The sequence below is a fragment of the Elgaria multicarinata genome, chromosome 5 (genome assembly GCF_023053635.1).
Source record: "Elgaria multicarinata webbii isolate HBS135686 ecotype San Diego chromosome 5, rElgMul1.1.pri, whole genome shotgun sequence".
In the NCBI taxonomy this organism is placed as follows: Eukaryota; Metazoa; Chordata; class Lepidosauria; order Squamata; family Anguidae; genus Elgaria; species Elgaria multicarinata.
Window position 1 is genome coordinate 93,210,158 of NC_086175.1, and position 24,028 is coordinate 93,234,185.

Here is a 24,028-nt window from a genome sequence, read left to right on the forward strand (position 1 = left end):
CATTGAGCTGTCCACCACAACCCTCGGATCTCTTCCTTGGTCAGTCACAGCTAGCTCAGATCCCATCACGTTATACTTGCAATAGGATTTTTTGCCCCAGTGTGCACCACTTTACACTTGCTTACATTGAACTGCATTTGCTATTTGGATGCCCATTCTCCCAGTTGGATGCCCATTCTCCTTTCCTGAGCCTGCACTCATCCCAGTAGAATCTTCTCAGTGAGTTAATGTCTGTTTACTCACAAAGAAGACAAGTTACTAATGCTGTCTTTCACACAGCCTTGCGCTTCTAAATTATTTCTTGTGCTTAGCCAACAAAGCAGAGAATGTAGTCGGCTGTCTTTTCCCCTGGTCAGCCCACATTTACTTTCTGAATGATTGCTTTCCAAGCCCCCCAGGCTTTGGAATTTGGCACACATGCATATCTCCCAATGCAGTTGTATTGAACTGATTTGTACTGTATAGAGTGGCTATACGCTGTGCATTTATTTATTTATTTCATTTCTATACCGCCCAATAGCCGAAGTTCTCTAGGCGGTTCACAAAACTTTAAACCATGAAGAGCATAATAAAACAACCAACAATTTAAAAACACAAATACAAAATACAATATAAAAAGCACGACCAGGATAAAACCACACAACAAAAATTGATATAAGTTAAAACATGAGATTAAAACAGCAGAGTTTAAATTTAAGTTAAAATACTGAGAAAATAAAAAGATCTTCAGCTGGCGACGAAAGGAAAACAATGTAGGCGCCAAGAGAACCTCTCTGGGGAGCTCGTGCATAGTGTTGTTTAGCTTGGAAAAAGGAGGCTAAGGGGAGACATGATAGAGGTGTACAAAATTATGCATGGTATGGAGAATGAGGATAGGGAGACATTTTTCTGCCTCTCTCAAAATACTACAACCCGGGGTTCATCCCATGAAGCTGATTGGTGGGAGATTCAGGACAAATAAAAGGAAATACTTCTTCACACAGTGCATAGTTAAATTATGGAACTCACTACCACAAGATGTAGAGATGGCCACCAATTTGGGTGGCTTTAAAGGGGGTTGGATAAATTCCTGGAGGAGAGAGCTATCAATGGCTACTAGCCCTGATGGTTATGTGCTACCTCCAGTATCCGAGGCAGTTTCTGGGGAACTCATTTCCTGCTTTGTTGTCCCTGGTTGTCCTTGTGAACAGAGTGTTGGACTAGATGGACCCTTGTTCTGATCCAGCATGACACTTCTTTTATTCTTATGTTTTTATGAACATGCAATAAGGACTCTACTATACTACTTTCCTTTTAACTTTAACTAACTTTGTTTTAGCTATATAGTTCAATTCTGTGAAAATTTTGGTCATGCAATTAGTCCTTCCCACAGTGTCACTTGGTTTACAAACTCCATAGATATTTTCTAGTGGCTTACAGATTGATATTGGTAGAGTGTTTTAGGCTGGGAAAATTCTTCAGAGTTACTGTGATTCAGAAATGCAATCAGAGGCTAGATCTGTATCCATCAGTAAGAGTTTGCATGTGCTAATATATTTATGTGTAGATGCAAATTTAGAAATAATGATAATTTGAATAAAAATACAGTATATATCACCATAGTATGGAAACTGTAGCTAGGTGACCTGTATGCTTTCCTGGGACTGCTGTCCAGGTGCTGTTGATTGGCAATTTCCTTCTGATGGTTCTTTATCATTAAACCTGACTTAGATTGGACAATCCTTCAAATAGAGGATGCTTTCAAAATATGAGGCAGTCCTCTGGCAGCCCCTCCAATCCAAGACTGTCCTTTTTCAATGAGGGCATTGGCTACTCTAGTCTACGATATCTGACTGGTAGGCCAGATTTGGCTTTACTTGTCACACTGTCACAGGCTGTTCAAGCCTTCAGTAGTGGCATTCCTGCATCCGTTTTTAAAAGAAAGAATGAAGACTGGGGAGTTACTACTAGGAACCCCTCTTATCTGCATCTTAAATATATGTATGTTTCTACTCTATTACCACTGCACCTTCATGCCACTTAAAACCAGTTTGATACCCAAGAGTTCTGTCATTTGACAACCAGGTCAAGGTGCAAGTATCAACCTGCATTTTCCCATTTCACTGTAGATGTGGATGAATGTGCTGAAAACACTTGTTCTCAAATGTGCATCAATTCTCCGGGAAGTTACTCCTGCTATTGTGATGGCACAAAAGGCTTCAAGCTTTCCAGGGACATGAGAACTTGTGAGGTAAAGTATCAAAATAATCACATCCTTATTTTTTGAGTTTTTTCTTAACAGTAGAGTTAAATGTCATTCTCCAGTGCAGCAGGAAAAACACGCTATGAAACTACTTATTTATTTCATTTATTGATCTGTTTACATATTTCTTCCTCCACATGTTCATGGCAGTGTATAATAAAACACATATAATACAATGGTGGTCTAGGAGACTTTGCTGGACTAAGTGGCTGGGGGCTTGTAAGCCTTGCTAGTCCAATTTGGTTTTAAGCTTCAGAGTTTGGACCATTATGATTCAAAATCTAAACTGACAAAACTATTTGATTTGATTTGATTTATACCCTGCCTTTCTACCAAGAAAATGTCACTCAAGATGGCTTACAATCATAGATAAATAAAAACTAGGTCACAACAATAATAAAACAAATATATTAAAAACAGAATTAAAAACACAACTGTAACAGAATAAAAACAGCACCCAACCCAACAGACCTGTTTACATGCCAAAGGCCTGCTTGAGTAAAAGTCTTTACCTGCTGACAGAAGGACAGCAGAGATCGAGCCACCTCGCTTCCCTTAGCAGGGAGTTCCACAGTCTGTGAGCAGCTAAAGAGAAGGCCCTGTCTCATGTTGCCACTAAATGTGCCTCTGAAGGCTGCAGTACCAAAAGAAGGGCTTCTCCCGAAGATCTTAAAACCTTTGCAGGCTAGATGCAATGCCACTATTGCAATTAGGAATTGCATAAATAGCTTTTGAAAAGTCAAGTGTGAAGGTCCTGATCTGGATCGATACACTGGTGTGGAGTTTGGTGGGTGAATCATAGAATAGGAGAGTTGGAAGGGCCACCGAGTCCAAACCCCTGTTCATTGCAGGCATCTACCTCAAAGCATCTTGAATGCTTCTAGTGTGGGAGAGCCCACTACATCCTTGATAATTGGTTCCATTGTCGTACTGCTCTAACAGTCAGGAAGTTTTTCCTGATGTCCAGCCGGAATCTGGCTTCCTGTAACTTGAGCTCATTATTCTGTGTCCTGCACTCTGGGATGATTGATAAGAGATCCTGGCCCTCCTTTGTGTAACAACCTTTTAAGTACTTGAAGAGAGCTATCATGTCTCCCCTCAGTCTTCTCTTCTCCAGGCTAAATGTCTATGAGGAGTGCTTTCAGTCTCTCCTCATAGGGCTTTGTTTCCAGACCCCTGATCATCCTCATTGCCCTCCTCTGAACCTCCTCCAGCTTGTCTGCATCCCTTTTGAAGTGTGGTGCCCAGAACTGGACGCAATACTCAAGATGAGGCCTAACCAGTGCCAAATAGAGGGGAACCAGTACCTCGTGCAATTTGGAAGATATACTTCTATTAATGCAACCCAAAATAGCATTTGCATTTTTTGCAGCCACATCACACTGTTGGCTCATATTCAACTGATGATCTACAACAATTCCAAGATCCTTCTTGCTTGTATTATTGCTGAGCCAAGTATCCCCCATCTCATAACTGTGCATTTGGTTTCTTTTTCCTAAGTCTAGAACTTAGCATTTATCTCTATTAAATTTCATTCTGTTGTTTTCAGCCCAGCACTCCAGCCTATCAAGATCACTTTGAAGTTTGTTTCTGTTTTCCAGGGTATTAGCTATCCTTCTCAATTTTGTGTCATCTGCAAATTTGATAAGCGTTCCCTGCACCTCCTCATCCAAATCATTAATCAAAATGTTGAAGAGCACTGGGCCCAGGACTGAGCCCTGCGGTACCCCACTTGTTGCCTCTCCCCAGTTTGAGAAGGTTCCATTGATAAGTACTCTTTGAGTCCGATTCTGTAGCCAACTGTGAATCCACCTAATAGTTGTTCCATGTAGCCCACTTTTAGCTAGTTTGCTGATCAGAATGGGCACTTTGTCAAAAGCTTTACTGAAGTCAAGATATATTGTGTCCACAGCCTTCCCCTAGTCCACAAGGGAGGTTACCCAATCAAAAAATGAAATCAAATTAGTCTGGCAGGATTTGTTCTTGACAAATCCATGCTGGTTTCTAGTAATCACTGCATTGTTTTCAAGGTGCTTACAGATTGACTTCTTTATATACTGCTCCAAAAATTTCCCAGGGGTTGATGTCAGACTAACTGGTCTATACTTCCCAAGTTCTTCCTTTTTGAAGATAGGGACAACATTAGCCCTCCTTCAGTCGTCTGTCACTTCACCCGTCTTCCATGATTTTGCAAAGGTAATAGACTTCTGAGAGTTCTTTTGCCAGATCCCTTATTACTCTAGGATGCAGATCATCGGGCCCTGGAGATCTGAACTCATTCAACACAAATAGGTGTTCCTTGACCATTTATTTATCAATCTCAAGCTTCAATCCTGCTCCTGCTCTTTGTACTTCATTTTTCCCAGTGTGTGTGTGTCTGTGATAGACCCACTTTTGAGAGAAGACTGTGCCAATACAAATAGGTACAAGGGCATGATCTGGGTTGGGACCACAGTGGGGGCAAGATTCACTACCTCCTTTTTTTCTTTTATAGCCGCCCTTGCAATTGTTAATTGCATGAATGGTGTCTTTCATCTAGTTTGGTCTTAGGGGGTTAATGTGGATTTGGTTGCAGGAGCTGTTTGTATGACTCTTATCCCATACTCTTCTGCTGCTTAGTCATATTTCTTTCTTTTTTTAAAGTAAATCTTTATTTATCACGTGTTTTATCCTACTCCTTCCCAACTTTTTAAATCTTTCTGAATCGAGGTTCTCCTCTTCCTCCACTAGCATTAGCGGTGTCTGTCCATTTTCTGATTACCTGGGAGAAGACAGGCTATCATTTTGTTCAAAGAACAGAAGGTGGCATGACAAGAGCCATCATTGCCCATGGTGTGTGATCTGGGCAATATCCCACTATCTTCTCTGTTCAGAAGTTTTGTAGCGCTTTAGAAACCTGAAAATCGTTTTTGACCAGAGACAACAGAGTGACAAAACAAATAACTGTGTATACTTTGGGAAACAATGCCCATTGTCTGTGTCTAAGTCTGTTTTTGAGGAAGAAAGAAAAACCCTCTCCTAATCTTCTTGTTTTTATCATCGTAATCATGAAAAAGCTCAAAGCTTGAGTTTGTATCATCCAAGTATTTTGTGTAACTCTGTTCCCTAACTTTAACACGAGACTCTGCTTTTTTTAAAAAAAATAACATAGTAATTCCCTCACTACAAGCTAAACATTCATAAGAGGTATATTATGCGATCAAAGCATTTAACATATACATTTTTATCTGGAGAAACTGTGAGCCTATGCAGGATTTCAATGAAAACATTTCTCTGTGAATGGCTTCCTTTATACTGGTCTGGCAAGACTGGGCATGTTGAAGTGTATTCAGACAGCTACCACTTAAAACAAGCTTTGACACAGTTCTCTGTAATGGGGCTTAAATAGTTCACAGATCAAAGGTTGCTATTGTACTTGAACATACTTATGAGGACCTAGTGAGTTGTAGTTAACTGTGATTTAATGATTAGGCAACCTAGGGTGTAATTCCATTCCCTAAAGATAATGGAAGCCACAAGTAGGCCATTTATCCTCCAAGTAAATATTGCCCTAGAGGATTTCAGCTTCGGAGGTTTATTAACTTAATACTACACAGAGTCCCAACTAGCACATGGAAATGAGTTCCAAGTCTAATGCCTGAAAGAATTCATTACCAGAAATGAACCTCTTCAAAAAGAAATATGTAGTATAACCAAGCACGCACTTTGGTTCTGATACCTGTTATCATAGTCAGTATTTTCTGAATTTCTCATTTCATTCTGACTTCACTGCTTACTAACTCCCCCCCCCCCGCCCACATATATATCTGTCGACTTAGGGTAATACTTTGTGTATCTGACAAATCAGACTCTACTCCATGAAAGCTTATGGCATAATGAATTTGTTCATCTTTTCTCTAATTTTCAAAACATATCTGTACAGTTCAAAAACAAAAGGTTCACATTGTAGAAATAAGTTCTTGTCAAGTTTTTTATGCCACAATGTATATTCCAATAACATGTGAAACAAGCCCTTTTCAGCAAAATTATTTGTTAATTGTTAATTAACAAAATTATTTGTTAATTGTTAATCGTTATGTATTATGTATCAGTCAACTTGTCCATTTTTGCTAATTCAGTACATTTCAACACCGTGTTGCTGTGTGTGTGTGTGTGTGTGTGTGTGTGTGTGTGATTTTTGTCAGTTTCTGGCCCACAAAAAGTTTAAAGATTATTAATTATTTCCAAATATTTGCTGCTGTTTCTATTAAATTAATTTAAATTAATAATGGGCTTAACCCTCTTGTTCTATCCATCTGTTTCTAATATAATGCTTATAACCTGTGTTCAATAATTATAAGCTGTCTGACAACCCCACCACATAGGAATAATATTCACACAAGTAACCTTACTCTTCTAACACTTACATCATGTTACTGAATATATCTTAGGAAGCCTAGCGGGTGCCAAATATCAATGAAATAATTTATATTGTGCCTCACTCACTAATAGTTTTAATGATAGCATTCTAAATGAACGACATATAATATTCCATTTTTGTTCTAAGACTGTTATTCTAAAATCTTTTCCCCATTGTATCTTAAATGTTTGCTTCTTTCTTCCCAGATTTCTAATTAAATCAGCAAGCTTTGTCATTAATCCCTTCACTATTAATTAGTATTTCACAAGTTGCCAATTTTTGTAAGTGAAAAATTTGGACCCAAGATTTTAAAAAGTGAATCCTAAGTTGAAAGTATTGAAACCAAGCTGGAGTTCAGCCTCCTGCCATCTGAACGATTTATTGTCTGGTTAATAGATGACTATTCACATTCTAGAAATCACCCTTTTTAAAATCTTTGATTTGTTGAGGTGATTATTTCAGTGAAATAACCAACTCTTGGTTAAAAAAACTCCTTTCACACAACACGATAACCCATGATGGGTTAAATAACCAACCATTAACTATTTAAACCACCATTGGTTATTGTGTGGTCTGAGTCCAATCATAGACTGGGTTCAGACAACACAATAACCAACGGTTGGTTAAATAGTCAATGGGGGGTTATTGAGTCATCTGTTGGGACTTTTTCACACCACAGTTGGTTATTTGGCTGTGCATAGTTGATTATTTCAACACTGTGCAGAGTTGATTATTTGAGCAGACATTTGTTATTGTGTCGTGTGTCGGGCACCATTGACTATTTTGGCACAAACAGTTGGTTATTTTCGGTGACTACTGAGTCCCCTGGCTAGACTGACAAAAGCGACAGCTGCTGTTCTAATCCAGCCAGCAGAACTCGCAATGGCTGGTGGGATACCAGCAAGAGGACTGTGTGGGGAAGAGGGCAGGGGCCTTAATCCACACCACAGTTGATTATAATCATGTCATGTGGGGAGTACCTCCTCAGTAATCAACCGTGGAGTTGACTATTAACCCACCATTGACTATTGTGTGGTCTGATAGTCTCAATCATCTGCTCTTTAGTATGTCGCTTTGGAGATTTCCAATTACATTATATACATGACTTTGCAGCTGTATACAGTAGTTTAAGAAGATCTTCATGCAGGAATCCAGAATCATTAGTTCAAAAAGATGAAGCACCATTGCTTTAAAAGTTAGCAGTGGTCTAATATGAAGACATTCCTAGCAATAATCAACAACTCATACACTGTAGAACTTTCCCAGCAAAGATGAAAGTATGAACCAATGTGACCACACACCTTCCAACAATATTGATTATGATTTGGATGTATTAGGAAGAACCTTGCAAGAGTAATCTACCACCTACTCAAAACTTTAGTTTGTGCTTCCATTATATTAGTGTTGATTGATAAAAATGTAAATAAAGTCCAAATACAGTGCCAAACCTCTTATTCCAAAGACTCACCTAAGTCAGTCTCCCATGCCTGCTCATAGGATGGCTTGTCATCCAATAGCGACATTTGCAGGATTTTATAAATAAATGATATCAAAACTTTATTTAAAGTAATTTTATTTAAAGCATTTTTATTTAAATTTAAAACTTTATTTAAAGTACCATAAAAGATTCAAAAGAAGTAAGTGGGATTAGGGCTGCCTTCTTAATGTGATTCAGGCTAAGAAAGTGATGCAGTTGCAAATACTGATAAAGAGATAGAACAGTTGGTTCAGTTCTTTTCAAAACATCTGTGTAGAAGAGAAGTTCCCCTTTTATTATTATTATTATTATTATTATTATTATTATTATTATTATTTATTTATTTGTTTATATAGCACCATCAATGTACATGGTGTTGTACAGAGTAAAACAATAAACAGCAAGACCCTGCCGCACAGGCTTACATTCTAATAAAATAATAATAAAACATAAATTTAAAAAATTATAAATTTTTGCTGCTGACCAAGCACAAAATCCTTGGGATTGTTATGTGCTGCAAATTCTGGATGATGCAGCTCTAACATACAACACTGACACTGACGAGAGTTTGACATTAATGGAGCGAGAATAGAGCCAGGTTTTTTTTTCTGTCAGTGTTCTCATGTAAGTATAGTGTCTCTAATCATTGGATGCTCAAAGATACACTTAACTCTATCACAGTGGCCTGGTTCAGACAACACGCTAAACCATGCTGCTTAACCACAAAATGGTTAAGGGAATTCCCTTAACCATTTTGTGGTTAAGCAGCATGGTTTAGTGTGTTGTCTGAACCAGGCCAATGTCTGGCCCGCATTGAGGCATCAAGAGGGTAACCCACTGCTTGTTGTTCTATGAGTATCCACTGGGGCTCTGAAGGGCTCTGCATACATCTATCCTACAAGAAATCATATTCTTACTATAGCTATTCCAGCTGACCACGATAACTTGTGCATGTTATTTTGCATTGTCCATATGGTGGGAATCTAAGTGGAACTAATTTATTTGGAGGAGGCTACTGAATGATGGTCTTCATAGCCAACACTTGTTAATCAAGCTGTAGAGATCTAGTTTGTCCAGAAGTGTTGGGTGTGGATACCATCATTCATTGAGGATCCCTCCCATTGCCATTGCATAGTGATTGGTGAGGTACCTAATGAGGTAATAAAGTCAATGTCAACTACTTACCTGTGGAGGATCTCATTCTTTTCATGTCAAAGTATGAATAATGGGGTTTTAGATGTGTTCCTCCCCAGTAAAACAATGACACCATCCTATCGGTTAGAAATAAGCTGCTAAATCTGATAAAGAACAGAAACGTGGCCTCACTTGATTAAATTATAATAAAATGCTTCTTCTCTTATTTCTAGATGGTACCAAATTGTCTTGCTCTATATCTTGAAACGAATTATGAATTGCTTTACCTGGGAGAGCAATTTGTAGGGCTTCCTGTTTTGTATTTAAGGTTTAGATTGCCAGAGGTTACAAGGTAAGTAGATAACAATATACATGCACATTCATTCCTAGTGTTATGTGTGGCTGTTGCATTGTGCTTTTTGAGTAGCTTATTATTAATTTTATTTCATTCTGTAACAAAATTCTTAATGTGCAAATCCAGTCTCCACACTGTGTCATACTCCCCCCCCCCTTTCTCAATCCAGATTTTCTGCAGACTTCGACTTCCGGACTTTCGATAATGAGGGTGTTATATTGTATGCTGAATCCCCTGACAACACAGCATGGTTTTTGCTTGCACTGCGTGATGGAAAGATTGAAATTCAGTTCAAGAATGAACTTGGAACCAAAGTAACAAGCGGTGGCAAAGCCATTAATGATGGCTTATGGCGCATGGTAAGCCTTTTTTTCCAGTGAGTTAGGAACTGAAAATTGTATTCTTATCGAAGAAGCCACTTTTAAAGTCACTTGATAGCTATATAACAGTAGCATCAATTTGTCATTTAATTTTCACAGAATACTTTGATGCCTACATAATAATTTAAGGTGTAGACTCTATACTGCAGATAGAGACCTCTAATGGAGCTCTGAGCCTAGGATCAAGGAAGTTCTTATTCGTTCAGGCTATAGTAGCTTATTTTAGGTGTACAGAGGTAAAAAAAAAAAGCTTGAAATTTAGTTGCTAGGAGAGTGGGCAGATGTGTTATATGGCTTTTGTTTCACATTTGAGATTTCAGTGCAAGGGAAATTCATTCTTCATTCAGGTGAAAGGCAGCTCTCTTGACTGGGTTTGTCAAGCTGACCAAGCAACCATTTGCTAGGGCAAAGGCAAATGGATCTAGTCCACCAACTATTACTGGACACAGCCATAGATGCTGGATATAGTGTTTTTACCAACCCACTTTTGTTTGTGCCAATCACTTCTAGAAAATCAAAACCATATCTGCACACAGATCACCCTAGTGGCTGTCCTCAACATTTATAAATATGTCTGTTAAATGTAGATCGCCGTAGAAGAACTAGAGCACAGCATCAGTGTAAAAATTGAAAAAGAAGCAGTGATGAATATTAACAGCCCAAGAAATCTTTTTAAACCATCCAATGGCTTTCTGGAAACAAAGGTGTTTATTGCAGGGCTACCTCGCAAAGTGGACAGCATTCTCATTAAACCGGTAATATTTTCAATGTTGAATGTGACCTATGAATTAGTGTTTTCTCTCAATTGAAATTAATGCCTGCTCCCTCTTTTCCTTTCAAAAGTGTCATTTAGGGCCATTGTTTCTGAGATTGTTATGAGGCTTTGCATAATTTAGTTTAATGTGTGGGGCCAGTGAGAAATTATCTTTTTCTTGTATATTTTCAAGTTTAGTTATTTAATTTTACTCTTAGAAGACAGGACATTCTTTTGAAGACGAATCTACATATCTGGCCTTTCTGATGTCAGATTATAGCAGATACAGAAAGTCAACACATTGTTAGCTTGAAAGGCATTCAAGGTACAGACTGTGAATAGAATCAGTTTTTAGTAGAAATTTTATCTACTACTGCAGACACATGTGGTCACTTCAGTAAAAATGGAGACCATTCTCAATGAAGGAACAGGTGGGGAGTGCAGTCAAGAGTTGCAAAAAGGAAATCTGCGGACGCTGAATTTTCACTAGCAGTTTAGTGCTGAAACTTGTTTTGGATTTTCCTGAGCAGCTGTTGAACTTGTATTTGACCTGCAAATAAGAGCTGAAAGAACCAGCTTTAATTTCAAGTATCCCAAGAGAAGCACTTGGTAAAAAGACATTGGCTGGGTTCACATAACACACTAACCAACACACAATGGTGGAGTGTGAGTTGTTGTTGAACTGTGGGTTGTTTGTTGAACTGTGGGTTAGTGTGATGTCCGAACCCAGGACATTTTCTGCAGGATGGCTTTTTAACCATGCAGTGTGGCTTTTTAACCACCTTAAACAACCCAAAAGCAAATTAGGGGTTCTCAAGGTGCTCATTCATTGCATAGTATCTAGAGACCTTCCCTTAAAGAAACATTTCCATGCTGGAACAGGTAGGGTGATTGGTGGTATCTCTGTCACTTGGGGATCAATGGCCTCTGTGGCACAGAGTGCCTTCTATTAGCCTCACCCCCCAGGGGTCTTGTGGAAGTGTGCAAGATTGTTTGTCTGTTATTTAGACAAACATAACCATATCCCCTCCTTGTCAATGTCCTTGCCAATTTCATCCCCACTTCCAGAGTGAAACTCCACCCCCACCCCCATTGTGCATCAGATCACAAAAAGAAACTGATTTCCTGAGCACTTATGAATATTCACAACTCAAAACAAAACAGGGTCTTTCCACTGCAAATACTAGCTTCAGAGGAAGGTTTTCCCTCAGGGTTTCAGCAAGAGAGGAAAGGACTCAATTCCTTCTGTGTGTCTGCTCTGATTCTCTTTATTATCCATCCCTCCAGCTGATGCAATGCACATTTTTAAAAACCTGCATGTTAAATGCAGAAACGCATTTTACATCATGTTTACATTTCCCCCTAAGCTACTTTGCTTTTTAAAAGATGTTTTGGGGCCTCAGTTGCATATGTTTTTTGTAATGTGTAGCTTAGCTCTTATATTGAATCATATGTTGCTGCACTTGGTATCCCAGAAATAAGGTGTCTTGTGGAATAACCTGATCTGCATTGACTGACAATGTTCCACATCCCTACTGCAACTTCTTCTGCAGATCAACCCCCGTCTGGATGGGTGTATTCGTGCTTGGAACTTGTTGAATCAGGGAAATTCTGGTGTAAAAGACATCATTCAGCAGAAACAAAGCAAACATTGCTTAATACGTGTTGGAAAGGGATCTTACTATCCTGGCACTGGAGTGGCAAAGTTTCATATTAACTACAGTAAGTATTTCCCCTCTTTCCCTTGACAATATTTTGATGCTGCACTGATTACTAAATTTGAGGGTGGGCTTGGTGGTGGAGAATGACATTGTTATTGACGTACAATGCAGGTTGTCGTCCCTGTATTCAGTTGAACTGTTGAAATGCTCTCAATCTAAACGTTTAGGATGTAAGCTTGATGCAGTACCAAAATTCTCAAAGTAAGAGGCAGTGTCCCCAAACGAGCTTCAACACTTTCCCAGGCCTCAGCCCTACTTTTGTTTATGGCATGCTAAAATGCAAGAGCGCACCTTGCAGTTGCCATATTGTGCCTCTAAATATGGTCTCTCCATAGTAAGTGATCTCTTTCTAAGCTGTAGCATGTTAGGACTACTTGCCATGTGGATCAGCATAGTTATGTTCTCATTTCCCTGCCTCTGCTTGTGGCCACTGGGCACATTCCTGGTTCAGCCTAATTTTACTCATTTCCTGATTATTTTAGGAGCATCATACCACTTTTCCTTACTGTCAAGGTAGAGTATGACAAACAATCAAATGCGTTAACATTATAAAGTCGTAATTTCTCACAATAAACATAAAACATAGTTAGCTAAAAAATCTTACCCCTGCAGTACAAACAAAAACATCTGACATTGCTCCTGAAATAGAACCAGACAAACAACAATGATCAAAACAAGAGCTTCAAAACCTAAAAGCTACCACTGAGAATCTTCTTGGGTGCACTTGGTCCTTTCTTCCAAAGTCCATCATGGACCATGGTTGGATTTATGTTAAGGAGCACTTCCTTCAGATTCAGAAGGCCCACATTATTGTCATGATCTGACTCTACCCAGATTATTAATTGAAAAGCTTTTTGTGGTGTGCTATGGATCAACAGCTACCGATTTTCTGTGAGCATTGCAATCATACAGTTTGGCAAATAACCAAATAGAAATATTTCAGGGCACATTGGAGATACTTACTATGTCCTTTATCAATAATCTGGGAAAGTGCCTAAGCTTGCTGGGTAGCCTATAAACCTTCCAAAAGCATCTTTATAGAAGTGCTAGTATTTGGTCATAGTTTCAAGTTTTAAAGAAGTTATTCTTTTGTGATGTGCAAATTAATTCTCTTGCTTTTCAATTTATCAAACAGACAGCAACCTAACTAATACAGAAGATTGGTTAATAAATGTGACCATGTCCATCCGTCCATCCACAGGCACTGGTGTAATGCTTGCCTTGGTTTCTGGTGGAACAGTGCCTCTTGCTTTATCTATAGTCAACTCAACCGATGTTCCGGTAGGCCTTTGCTCCCACTACATGCTTGCCTGCATAGGGAAGGGAACTGGCCAGTTATTCATCATCACCCTAGGATGAGTGAGGAATAATTTGTAGTGAAAAGTGTGAATACCACTTTAGCCTTTACCTTTGCCATGGAAATTGAATCTGACTGAAATTCAATATCTCCACCATCACCACCACAGGCTTAAAGCAATATAAGGACTTGAAGGGTAGTTAAAGATGTTTAGACATGTGGATGACTAGTTTGATTTTGAAAGGCATGGATTAGCCTTTTCCCTTGACAGCAGTGGACTTAGAGCTGGTTCAAATAGGCATCTTCTAAGGTATGTTTTCCTTTCTCCACCACACCACTTCAGAATGCTCATGTGGGACTGCATGTTTGAAAGAGCTCTGTGGAAAATCTCTCTAAAGAAAGATTCTCCCTCTCACACTAGCTTTTATTCTTTAAAGAAAACAATTTAAAGCAAACTACTTGCTGTAAGGTAGTTCCTGCAGAAGTGTTTTACCACATCAGAAATAGCATGTTTTCATTGGCTTGTAAGAGACTAAGCTTGAATTCTTTTGAAAATATTGGCACTAATGATTCCTTTAGTGTGAAAATAAAATGTGTTAAAAACTTAAACGTAATAGATCTCTATAGCTTCTCCCAACCCAGAAATGTGTCATCAGCACCTTGTATTCACACTCCATGCTGGGCTATATTCATAGCCACTCCTTAAAGCGGTTGCCTCCGGTAGGTCACATTTTCAGTTGCCATTTCTAGAAGTAGGGATGGTTGCCTCCCTTTTTTCTGGCTCTGTTTTAACCTGTACTGAGAGGTCAGTTTTTAAATGAGAGGGTTTGTTTGTTTGTTAAGGTATGTATTGTGTTTAATTATATCCTTTTTATTTATTTAAGTTTTAGTACTGTAGAAATGCATTGATTTAGTGTTTATGAATGGCATATTGTATATCAATTGAATTGCTGTTTTTTCCTTAGATATTGAAATGTTAGTGATAGGTTAGTGTAGCATAATATGCTTTAATTGTATATGTTTTTAATTTTGTAAAGCTTCCTTGAGTCCCAGTATTGGGGGGAAAGGCAGGATACAAATAAATATAATAAATAATAGCATTTTGTGTTAAGATTCTTCCCTCTGCCCCATATTGTGTCATTGTTGCTTTTGTTTTAGTATTCTATGGTTAGCTTCTTTGGGCTTTCTTGTGGATTGAAAAGTAAAGTACAAACATCATTATTTTATATTATTATTTTATTATTAAACTTTATTTACTGCTTTCCTCATGAAATGTAGTACTATCAAAAACAACAATAAAATATAACAATAAAGCAACATAATTCAAAATGTTAAACAGCAAGAAAACTACATATGCTACGGACTACTTATGGCTAAAGCACACTTCAGGGAAAGCCTGCGTAAGGAGATGGGCCTTGAGAAGTCATCTAAACATTAGAACTGTGGGGACCTGTCTGAGTACAGTTGGTGAAGCATTCCAGAGGGTGGGTTATTGCAACACTAAACACTCTACTGAAGTGCTCCTGAGGCTCTGAAATGAAATAAATATGGTTATCCCCTCTTTTTTTCTCTTCTTTTTTTGCACCTGGCCCATAGGAAATCATTGTATCTATTGAGAATGTCATTGTTGCCCGCTTGGAGTCAGAGGACTTGTGTACCTCAAGAAGAGTGCAGCTGGGTCTCAGAGTAACTAAACAGTTGCTTGAACTTACATCTGAATCACATTCCGAGGTTACCTACATCGGTCAGCTCTCCGTCCTTGACCAAGCACTGAAAGCACTGAATGGAACTATTGATACCTACTTGGGTGGCGTTCCTGGTAAATCTTGTTACTTTTCATTAATTTAATTGATTAGCTTAGTTTAGTCATCCAGAAATTCTTCCTCCCTTTCAATTGTGTCTTTTCTTTTAAAGTAATTTTGTGCAGTTTCTAATGAAACCTTGTATTGCAATAATCGTTAAAATTGCATTAGCCTAACACTAATAGAAGCAGAGTTTCTCTAAAAATGTCTATTTTGGGATGTGACCCTGGAGAACCTCTATTTCCTCTTCCCCTGCCAGTTCCTCTTCTCTTTTTTTTCCCTCTGTGATCCTATGAAGCCTTAGCTTATAGTATACCTTAAGTGTCCTCTGCTGGCAAATCTGAAGAATTGCAATCCCAAGTCATGTATCTGCTCCTTTTTGCAAACCGTTATTGTTAAATTGACAATGTATGAGGAAGACAAAGCATGTTTATAAGAACCCACTTAAACGATTATCTGCTATTATGATTTCATGGACTACCTTGAAAACATGAATGTATGTAAAAATCACAGCTAATTCCTGAATAGCTAAAATTCTCTCTTCTTTCCCAGCAAAGCAAAAAATGTTAAACTGTTTATTTCCCATTCACTGCTGCTAAGCTTTGTGTCTTCACAGCTCTCAGTAGAATCAGCTTGGTAGTCCTTGAATATCATAGGCTGTAATGGCTAGCGCATTATAAGGGTTTCACACTCTTCGCTGTCTAATATCCAGTACCCTATTTGGGCATTACCCCCTATATGATTAACATCATGTGAGAGGAAAAGCAGGTTTGCAGCCACCCTCACTGCTGCATCTTTAAAAACATAAGAAGGGTCTGTTCCAGTTGAGCATTCTGATCATACAATGGCCAACCATGGGAAAACCACAAATAGAACAAGAGTGCAACAGCACCCTCCCGCCCATGTTCCTCAGCAACTGGTGTACATTGGCATACTGCCTCTGATACTGTAGTATATAGACATCAGGACCAGGAGCCATTCATAGCCGTATCCTCCATGAATTTGTCCAATCCCTCTTTAAAGCAATCCAAATTGATGGCCATCACTATGCCTTGTGGCAGTGAATTGTATAGTTTAAACTATGTGCTGTGTGAATTGGCTCTGGCCACTCCCCCATCCCCATCCATGTGTTGGGGCATAGGTCTGAAGAGGGAAGCCTGCTCTATGCATGTAGACTCCTCCTGTGCAATAGAAACCTGATCAGCAGGCTCCCTTCTTCAGACTTCCATTCCAATGCATGGATGGGGCAGTGCCAGTGGACATAGCTTCGGTCTCCCCCTCAACAGGCAAGGGATAACATTGTATTCCCAAATAGGGATTGTCCTGTCATTTCAACTATGTGATCTTCCCAACCAGAAGTATAAGTATCTCTATTGCTCAAGTGACACTCCATCGTTGACAAAGAAAAGCCTCTTAAATTTGCCAAAGACACATCTGGCTCCTCAGTGTCTGGCTGCTGGTGCCTTTGGGCATGTTGATAAGGTACTTTTAATTACAGTGACTAGAAAACAAAATATTAGTCTCTCAGTTAAAGTGATTTTGTATCCAAAAAACCGATATACATTTATGGATTGTATCCATATTTAAACATATACTCACACACAATTCCTAGATTGAAGCTGCCAGTCATTCAGATCTGTGAAAGCTACTGAGACTATGGTGTCTTGTTGCTGTAGAAATACAAGTTTTTAATACAAGTTCTTTTTGCCAAGGCCATAGTTTGTCATAACAAGAAGAGCTAAAACAGTTTCCCCCTCTAAAGATCTAGATAGAAGAAGGTGTGTGACAAATACTCCAGCTTCAACCTACTACAATTCCCCAAAATCACTTTGCTTCGTAGAAAGTGCTAGTGAAAGTGTGAGTCATAATAGTGCTCAGGAAATGGAAAAATACTTTGTAAGGCCTTCTCCAAGGTTAACAAAGACAAAGCAAGAAGAGCAAGACCAGCTGATAGCAATGATGCTGACCTAAGCCTTGGCAATAAAAGTAATGGAAAAAGCAAATAGGAATGGCATGTATCTACCACGTGCTTCAAAGTCCTCAAGGACCAGGAAAACAATTAGCGTGCACATACGGATAATCCAAGCACATTAGTCAAAGCAACAAAAATAATTGCCCATTGACAAAAATGGGTCTGGGGAAAGATATCAGGAGAATACGTAGGCTGCCATTATGCAGTGCAGCTGTGAGATGTATTCAGTAAAGAAAAATGGGAGGGGTGGATAAAGAGAGGGAGGATTTTGAAGAGAAAGAAGCACAACTTCTTTTGCATTGGTCCCCTACTTGTGAAGTGTCCTAGAAGTTCAAGGACCTTTTTGTGAGAAATGAGACATAACAACATCCATGACAACAATAAAATGTGAAGAGAAATTTGTGAATGGCAGGAAATGTGCAGCAGTGCACTCTTAACAAAAGTTGAAATAGCGTCTTCTATTCTGTCGGGAGTTTTATTCAATTACGATGTGTGAACTTCCCATCTCTTGTTTTCTTTGTTATACCTGCAAACTTATTATTTATAACACACACACACGCACACACACACACACACACACACACACACACACGTTATATATAATACAATAATTATTATATATGGTGGGAAATTGCTATTAAAAGATTCACAGATCAAGAATTCAAGAATATTGATTTTATATTATGTTTTATGTAGATGTTCCAGTTGAGGCAACTCCAGTAACAGTTTTTTACAATGGCTGCATGGAGGTGGAAATCAATGATAAGCAGCTGGATCTGGATGAAGCCATCTTCAAAAAGAATGACATTAGATCACATTCATGCCCGTTGCTTATTAAGGAAATGCCAAGTCCTCAAGCCACTGTTCTCCCTTCTGTTCATTAATCTCTCATAGGAAAATCCAGATTGCTTTGCACAAAATGGGTAAGGACAGGAATTGAACTATAAAGGTTCACTTTTCTAATGATCTGTTTTGAGAACAAATAAATTTCATCCTTTTCCAATATAAAGGGACCATACCAAGATTAATATTCTGTCAAAATAGTGTCATTTATAGCATTTGAAGACTTTTAGTTGAATAGTTTACTTGTCAACATTTATACAGTTCACATTTTATATTTTACTTACTTTGGAGAATAAAACCAGAAAACATATGTCTGCATTCAAGTTTACGTCTTGATTCTAATGTACTGTGGCAACAGCAACAACAAAAATACTATTGAATAGACTAAATCAAGATATTTCATTTTTAATAGACTAAATCAAGATATTTCATTTTTCTAAAGAACAATATTATACCAAGATCCTATGAAAATGGTCTTAAAGCTCTACACAGGTGGAAGATAACAACTGTTATGTGAACAGTCTTTGACACAAAAATCTTGCAACAGTGTTTCAAGAGATAATGGTCACATCTAGATAATGGTGTCACAAGCATTTAGGAACAAAGCACCAATAAGATAAACCTAACAAACTGTATATTTTTTTAAAGAATTCTGTTAAATATGAATAGTCACTTTCACATAGCAAAACTATCAGTAGCAGCAACCACACTACAATTTCTAGTCTCAAATACATACCGTAATATAGTAAATTAGTATTCTATTTATATAACCTGCTGTGCTGAGAAGATCACCTTCCATTGAATATTTCAACATGTCATACCTACAGTAGAAAATGATGAAAGGGATGTATGTGACTTGTTGGGCTGTTTAAAAGTCTACATACTTATTTGTTGTGTGTTCCCCATGGGGGGTCCCAGCATTGTACTTCAGTTCTAGGAACAATTATATGCATATGAATTAGTGTGGTATCATGTACAATTGGATACCAGCATTATGGACATACCATTTGTATTTTGTCACAGCATAACATACATTTCTTTTGGTTAAATGAGTATGTTCAGCTTATTTCTAAAGACTTGTATATAGCTTGAAAACAACAATTTCTCATCAGTGATAATGAACCATGGCTTGAAAATAGCTCAAAAAATGCAACATAATATTGCCACTTAAAGAGCTTTGGATGCTATTAGGATTTACAAACATGCTAAAGAATTTTGTTGAATTGATAATAGGCACACTTAAGTAGCACCATTGAAATCAACCGAAGTTCTAGATAAATCATGATGTGAAGTTGCTTATATGAACAAATCAAGACAGAGGAAAGTATATGTATCTTGACACACAAGGAGCTTATATGAAAACATGGCTAGGATCTCAGTTTTAATGACCTGCCCAACCCTTATTTTGACACTTGATGCTAACAACAAGTCTCGACTTCAGCCAAGAGAAATGACTTCCAAGTGAGTGTGCTGAAGATCATATTCTTAAACCGAAGGTAAACCTCAAATCAGCTAACATCCTGATCCTAAAACACATGCAACTACGTCCAAGTGGGTATTAATGGAACTTAGTTTTGCATGATGGATATTGCAATTCTGAAGAGCCAAGTAAGGTTCCTTTACCTTAATGAAGTAAGAACATGAATAAGGTAGTAAGCTTGTGTAAGAAATATAAAAGACACACAGTTATGCTGCGTACTTCTTTGTAGGAGCTTGCCACACTAAAACATTGTTTAAGTGATTTGGCCGTTTGGCACTGACCTCCCAGGGGAACACAGAACAGACAGAGTTGATTGGATATGCAGATAGATTGTATGCACCTGTTCACACTTACTCGATTGCTGCCATAGTTTCCCAGGATTGGAATGTATCTTACGCAGCATACAATAAGGATGCACGTTGTTAATTTGTGCCATGAGCAGAGATTAGATTTTGTTCTGTTTTATTTTTAAAGGACTCCTGCATAAGAAAGCAAAGTATGACAAGGATTATGTAAATCTAAAAAGATTAAACAATACCTACCAAATGATCTCGTCCCTTTAAAGCATCTGTAGTCTTAATAGCAGTACTTACAAGAAGCAGGAAAGAGTTTAGAAATATGCACAATTATTTTTCAGAATAAAATTACTATAAAGAGATATTTTGTCAAGAAATTTACCAAATGATATCAATTGTTCTATTTCATGTCCTGTATGAATATTGTAATGCACTCTGGTTCTAATGTGAAATACAAGGTTGGATTTTTTACAAAGTGTAAAGGCTGCTTTTTTTTAACAAGCAAAAAATAATAAAGAAGAATCTACAGTCCCCTCCCCCCCCCCCGCAATTCTGTGCACTTGGTATTGTTAATAATAATAAATGTAGGGCCATCCATATACATGGCACTTTATAAAGAAAGGACAGATTGACAGGTGGGGGTTGGAGGTGTTACAATCTAGAACCTGTGCAAATACGAAACCATATTTTCCATTTTGAATTTAATGTTTCCAAATCTGATTTTTAGCAGGAATTCACCACTGACACCACAGTGTTTTGAAACAACTGGATGGAGATGTAACGTCTGCACTGTGTCTGTATCTAGCTGCTCAATGTATCTAAACACCCAGCACTAGAAGACAACTTCCCTCAAAGTATCCAGTACTTTGAACAATAGGTCAATAAAAGATTTCACTTTTTAGTTGCCTTATTTTGTATACAACTATGAAGCCATGCCTGTTGAGAAAGGTAGCTAGGTCAATTATTATTATTATTATTATTATTTATATAGCGCCATCAATGTACATGGTGCTGTACAGAGTAAAACAATAAAATAGCAAAACCCTGCCGCATAGGCTTACATTCTAATAAAATCATAATAAAACAATAGGAAGGGGAAGAGAATGCACCAAACAGGCACAGGGTAGAGTAAAACTAACAGTATAAAAGTCAGAGCAAAATCAAGTTTTAAAAGCTTTAGGAAAAAGAAAAGTTTTTAGCTGAGCTTTAAAAGCTGCGATTGAATTTGTAGTTCTCAAATGTTCAAGCATCCTTTCTATGGGCCCAAACCCCATTTGATTTCCAGGCCTTAATGCATTACAGCGGACAGGGCTGGCTTGAGCAATTATGCTGCCTGTGGAGAAGAACAAAAATGCAGTACAAAGGCTGACCCTATTGGCACTTAACTTCAACACTGACACTCTGAGGGCAGGAAGCTAGTTTATGGGGCACACAGCTTTGACCACTCCCATGTGCTTCACCATCTCCTGTCTGAGGCAGCTGCCTTGCTCTGGCTAATGGTAGGGCCAGCCCTGACCCAATTTCCTTTCAAACCAAAATATTTGATCTACATGAAAGATAGTAAGATGTCTTCTTTCTCTTCCCTTATTCATGAACCCATACACACTTATTTTAAATTCTTAAAGCCCAAACCAAACCTTGCTTACTCAGAAGTAGTCCTAAGGGCTTTTTCTGCAGTAGAACCCACAATTCTGGAATAAGTTGCCATTGGGGGTGTCTGCCAGACCCCATCATTGCAGACTTTTAGGAAGGTCCTGAAAACCTACTGCTTTGCTCTGCCCTTGCCCTGATAGTGATTATATGTTATCAGACTGGATTATAGCTCCAGTTGTAAGTTCTAGATTTTGTTTCATGCTGGTGTTTGCTGATTTTTTTAAATAAAAATATTTGCTGCTGTTTGTACTGTTTTTAAAACCATATCCATTTTTATTATATCATTTTTACTGTTGGGAGGGCTCCTGTCCTGACAGATGGACAAGAAATACTTTAAATAAATAAATAAGATAAAAATAAAGTAAATGGGACTCGATTTCCAGGTAAGCATACATAGCATTGCAGCCTTGGTTGTCCAATTTCTTTGCCTTTCTCTGTTACTTGAATCATGGTCTTGTTCTGATTATTGTCAAATGTTTTGCATCAGGCTGCCTGGACCAATGAAGCATTTATTTATTTATTTATTTATTTATTACATTTCTATACCGCTCAATAGCCGGAGCTCTCTCTTTATAGCAGCACTTGCTATATTACAGCCTATATACAAATAACAAACTCATTCTCTTAGTGCAACCTTCCTGTAGCCAAAACCACACCCTTCACACACAAGAGGGAGTTATAGGCAGGCTTGGGAGAATACCAAGGTTTGTAGAGATGCAAAAGTTAGGGGTGGGGAACTGAAAAGAGGTCATTGAGGACTTGTCTCAGTAGCCACAGAATGTTGAGTGATTATTGGGGGGCTGGAATAGGGGAGGGGGAGGGAATGGAGTGTCTGGAAAAGTGTATGGATGGTTAGATGAACCCTAAGCAGGACACACTGAGGAATTTAGTTTGGTAACTTTTGAGATAATAACACGATTTGCAAATTTCTTCATAAACAAGACAAAAAGAAGTTGAGGCAGGAATGTCGTAGAAACCTGTACTGGATTCAAATGAGTTTGGATTTCTATGAATCTCGCCTGCAGATTCCACAGTAGACCGGCTTTTTCTGGGTCACGTGGATTCCGCAGTTGATTTGAGGATTGGTTTTTCACGGGGGGGGGGGGGCGCGAATTTGCACTAATTAACATTGATGCAGTTGGCACAAGTACGCATTAGAGCAAATGCACTAAATTTACATTAGTTAATGCACATTAGCAAGAATTACTGCAAGTAGAATGAAGTTCTGGTTAAAAAAAAAGATTCCATCCAAGATGGAAAGACAATCCATGAAACACAGGCAGAGTGGGCTTAACAAGGTTTGTATATCCCTACTTGAGAGTAAAAAATAATAATCCACATGTGGGCAAAAGTGAAACTGACAGATTTGTCCAGCCAGGCAGAGAGCTTTAGGTACTTCACTCTTATAAGCCTGGGTTTCAGTGCTTGTGTATTGAACTATGTTTGTAATGCTGACTTGCTCTTCACCTTTACCAGCTACATGGCAGGCAGTACAACATGGACCTCTCCATGCCGGGTATAACTTTGAATTTGGCCCATCAGTGCAGATGTGCAAGAATTTTGTTTCAGGGGGAAAAAGAAAACAAACGCTTACCAAAACTCTTGAAAAGTCTTCATAAAAGGAACTAGACATTTTAGAATAGTTGAATGTGGGAGAAAGCAAAACCAGCAGATTTGTTTATCCATGCTCCAGACTAAAGCATTTTGTTGCAGGTCCCACTTCTATTAAAATATTACAAAGCATCAAACACAGAAGAACAAGCCAGAGATTTGTCAAAGAACCTTCTGGGGGTGTTAACTATTTTTATGAAATTGAATTCTTATTGTAGGACGATGGGGGGGAAAATATCATGCATGTCATTGCATTCTAGGATAGGTATTGTCCTAGGTATCTTAAGACCATAAGAAGAGCCATGTGGGATCAGACCATGGGTCCATCTAGTCCACCATTCTGTTCACACAGTGGCCAACCACTGTGGATACACTCTCTCCCTCCCTCTCTCTCTCTCTCTGCATTATACTTGCTCTTATGTAAAACAGGGCACCATAGTGATTTCAAGCTGACAAGATCCACTGAGAATTTTAATCAGGGAAGACAAAAGAAGCAGGTGATTCTGTCATTTGTCTACAGCCTGAAATAGAGATGTCACTTTGACAGGAAAGCATGTGTTAGCCAATACTGGCTGCTAAAATTCTAGCTCAAATATCGTCAGGGGGTCTTTT

General features: G+C 38.4%; 1 protein-coding gene across 1 annotated transcript in view; it reads left to right on the forward strand.

The window, feature by feature from the left end:
* PROS1 (protein S) overlaps nt 1-20,702 on the forward strand; it is a 43,391-nt gene extending 22,689 nt beyond the window's left edge. Inside the window, exons 8-15 of the mRNA XM_063126820.1 lie at nt 2,109-2,230; nt 9,486-9,604; nt 9,777-9,966; nt 10,575-10,742; nt 12,295-12,463; nt 13,598-13,743; nt 15,356-15,578; nt 18,230-20,702. Of these exons, the coding sequence (XP_062982890.1) occupies nt 2,109-2,230; nt 9,486-9,604; nt 9,777-9,966; nt 10,575-10,742; nt 12,295-12,463; nt 13,598-13,743; nt 15,356-15,578; nt 18,230-18,417 (1,325 nt within the window). The 3' untranslated portion in view covers nt 18,418-20,702. The remainder of the gene's footprint in view (nt 1-2,108; nt 2,231-9,485; nt 9,605-9,776; nt 9,967-10,574; nt 10,743-12,294; nt 12,464-13,597; nt 13,744-15,355; nt 15,579-18,229) is intronic.
* The last annotated feature ends 3,326 nt before the right edge of the window (nt 20,703-24,028 follow it).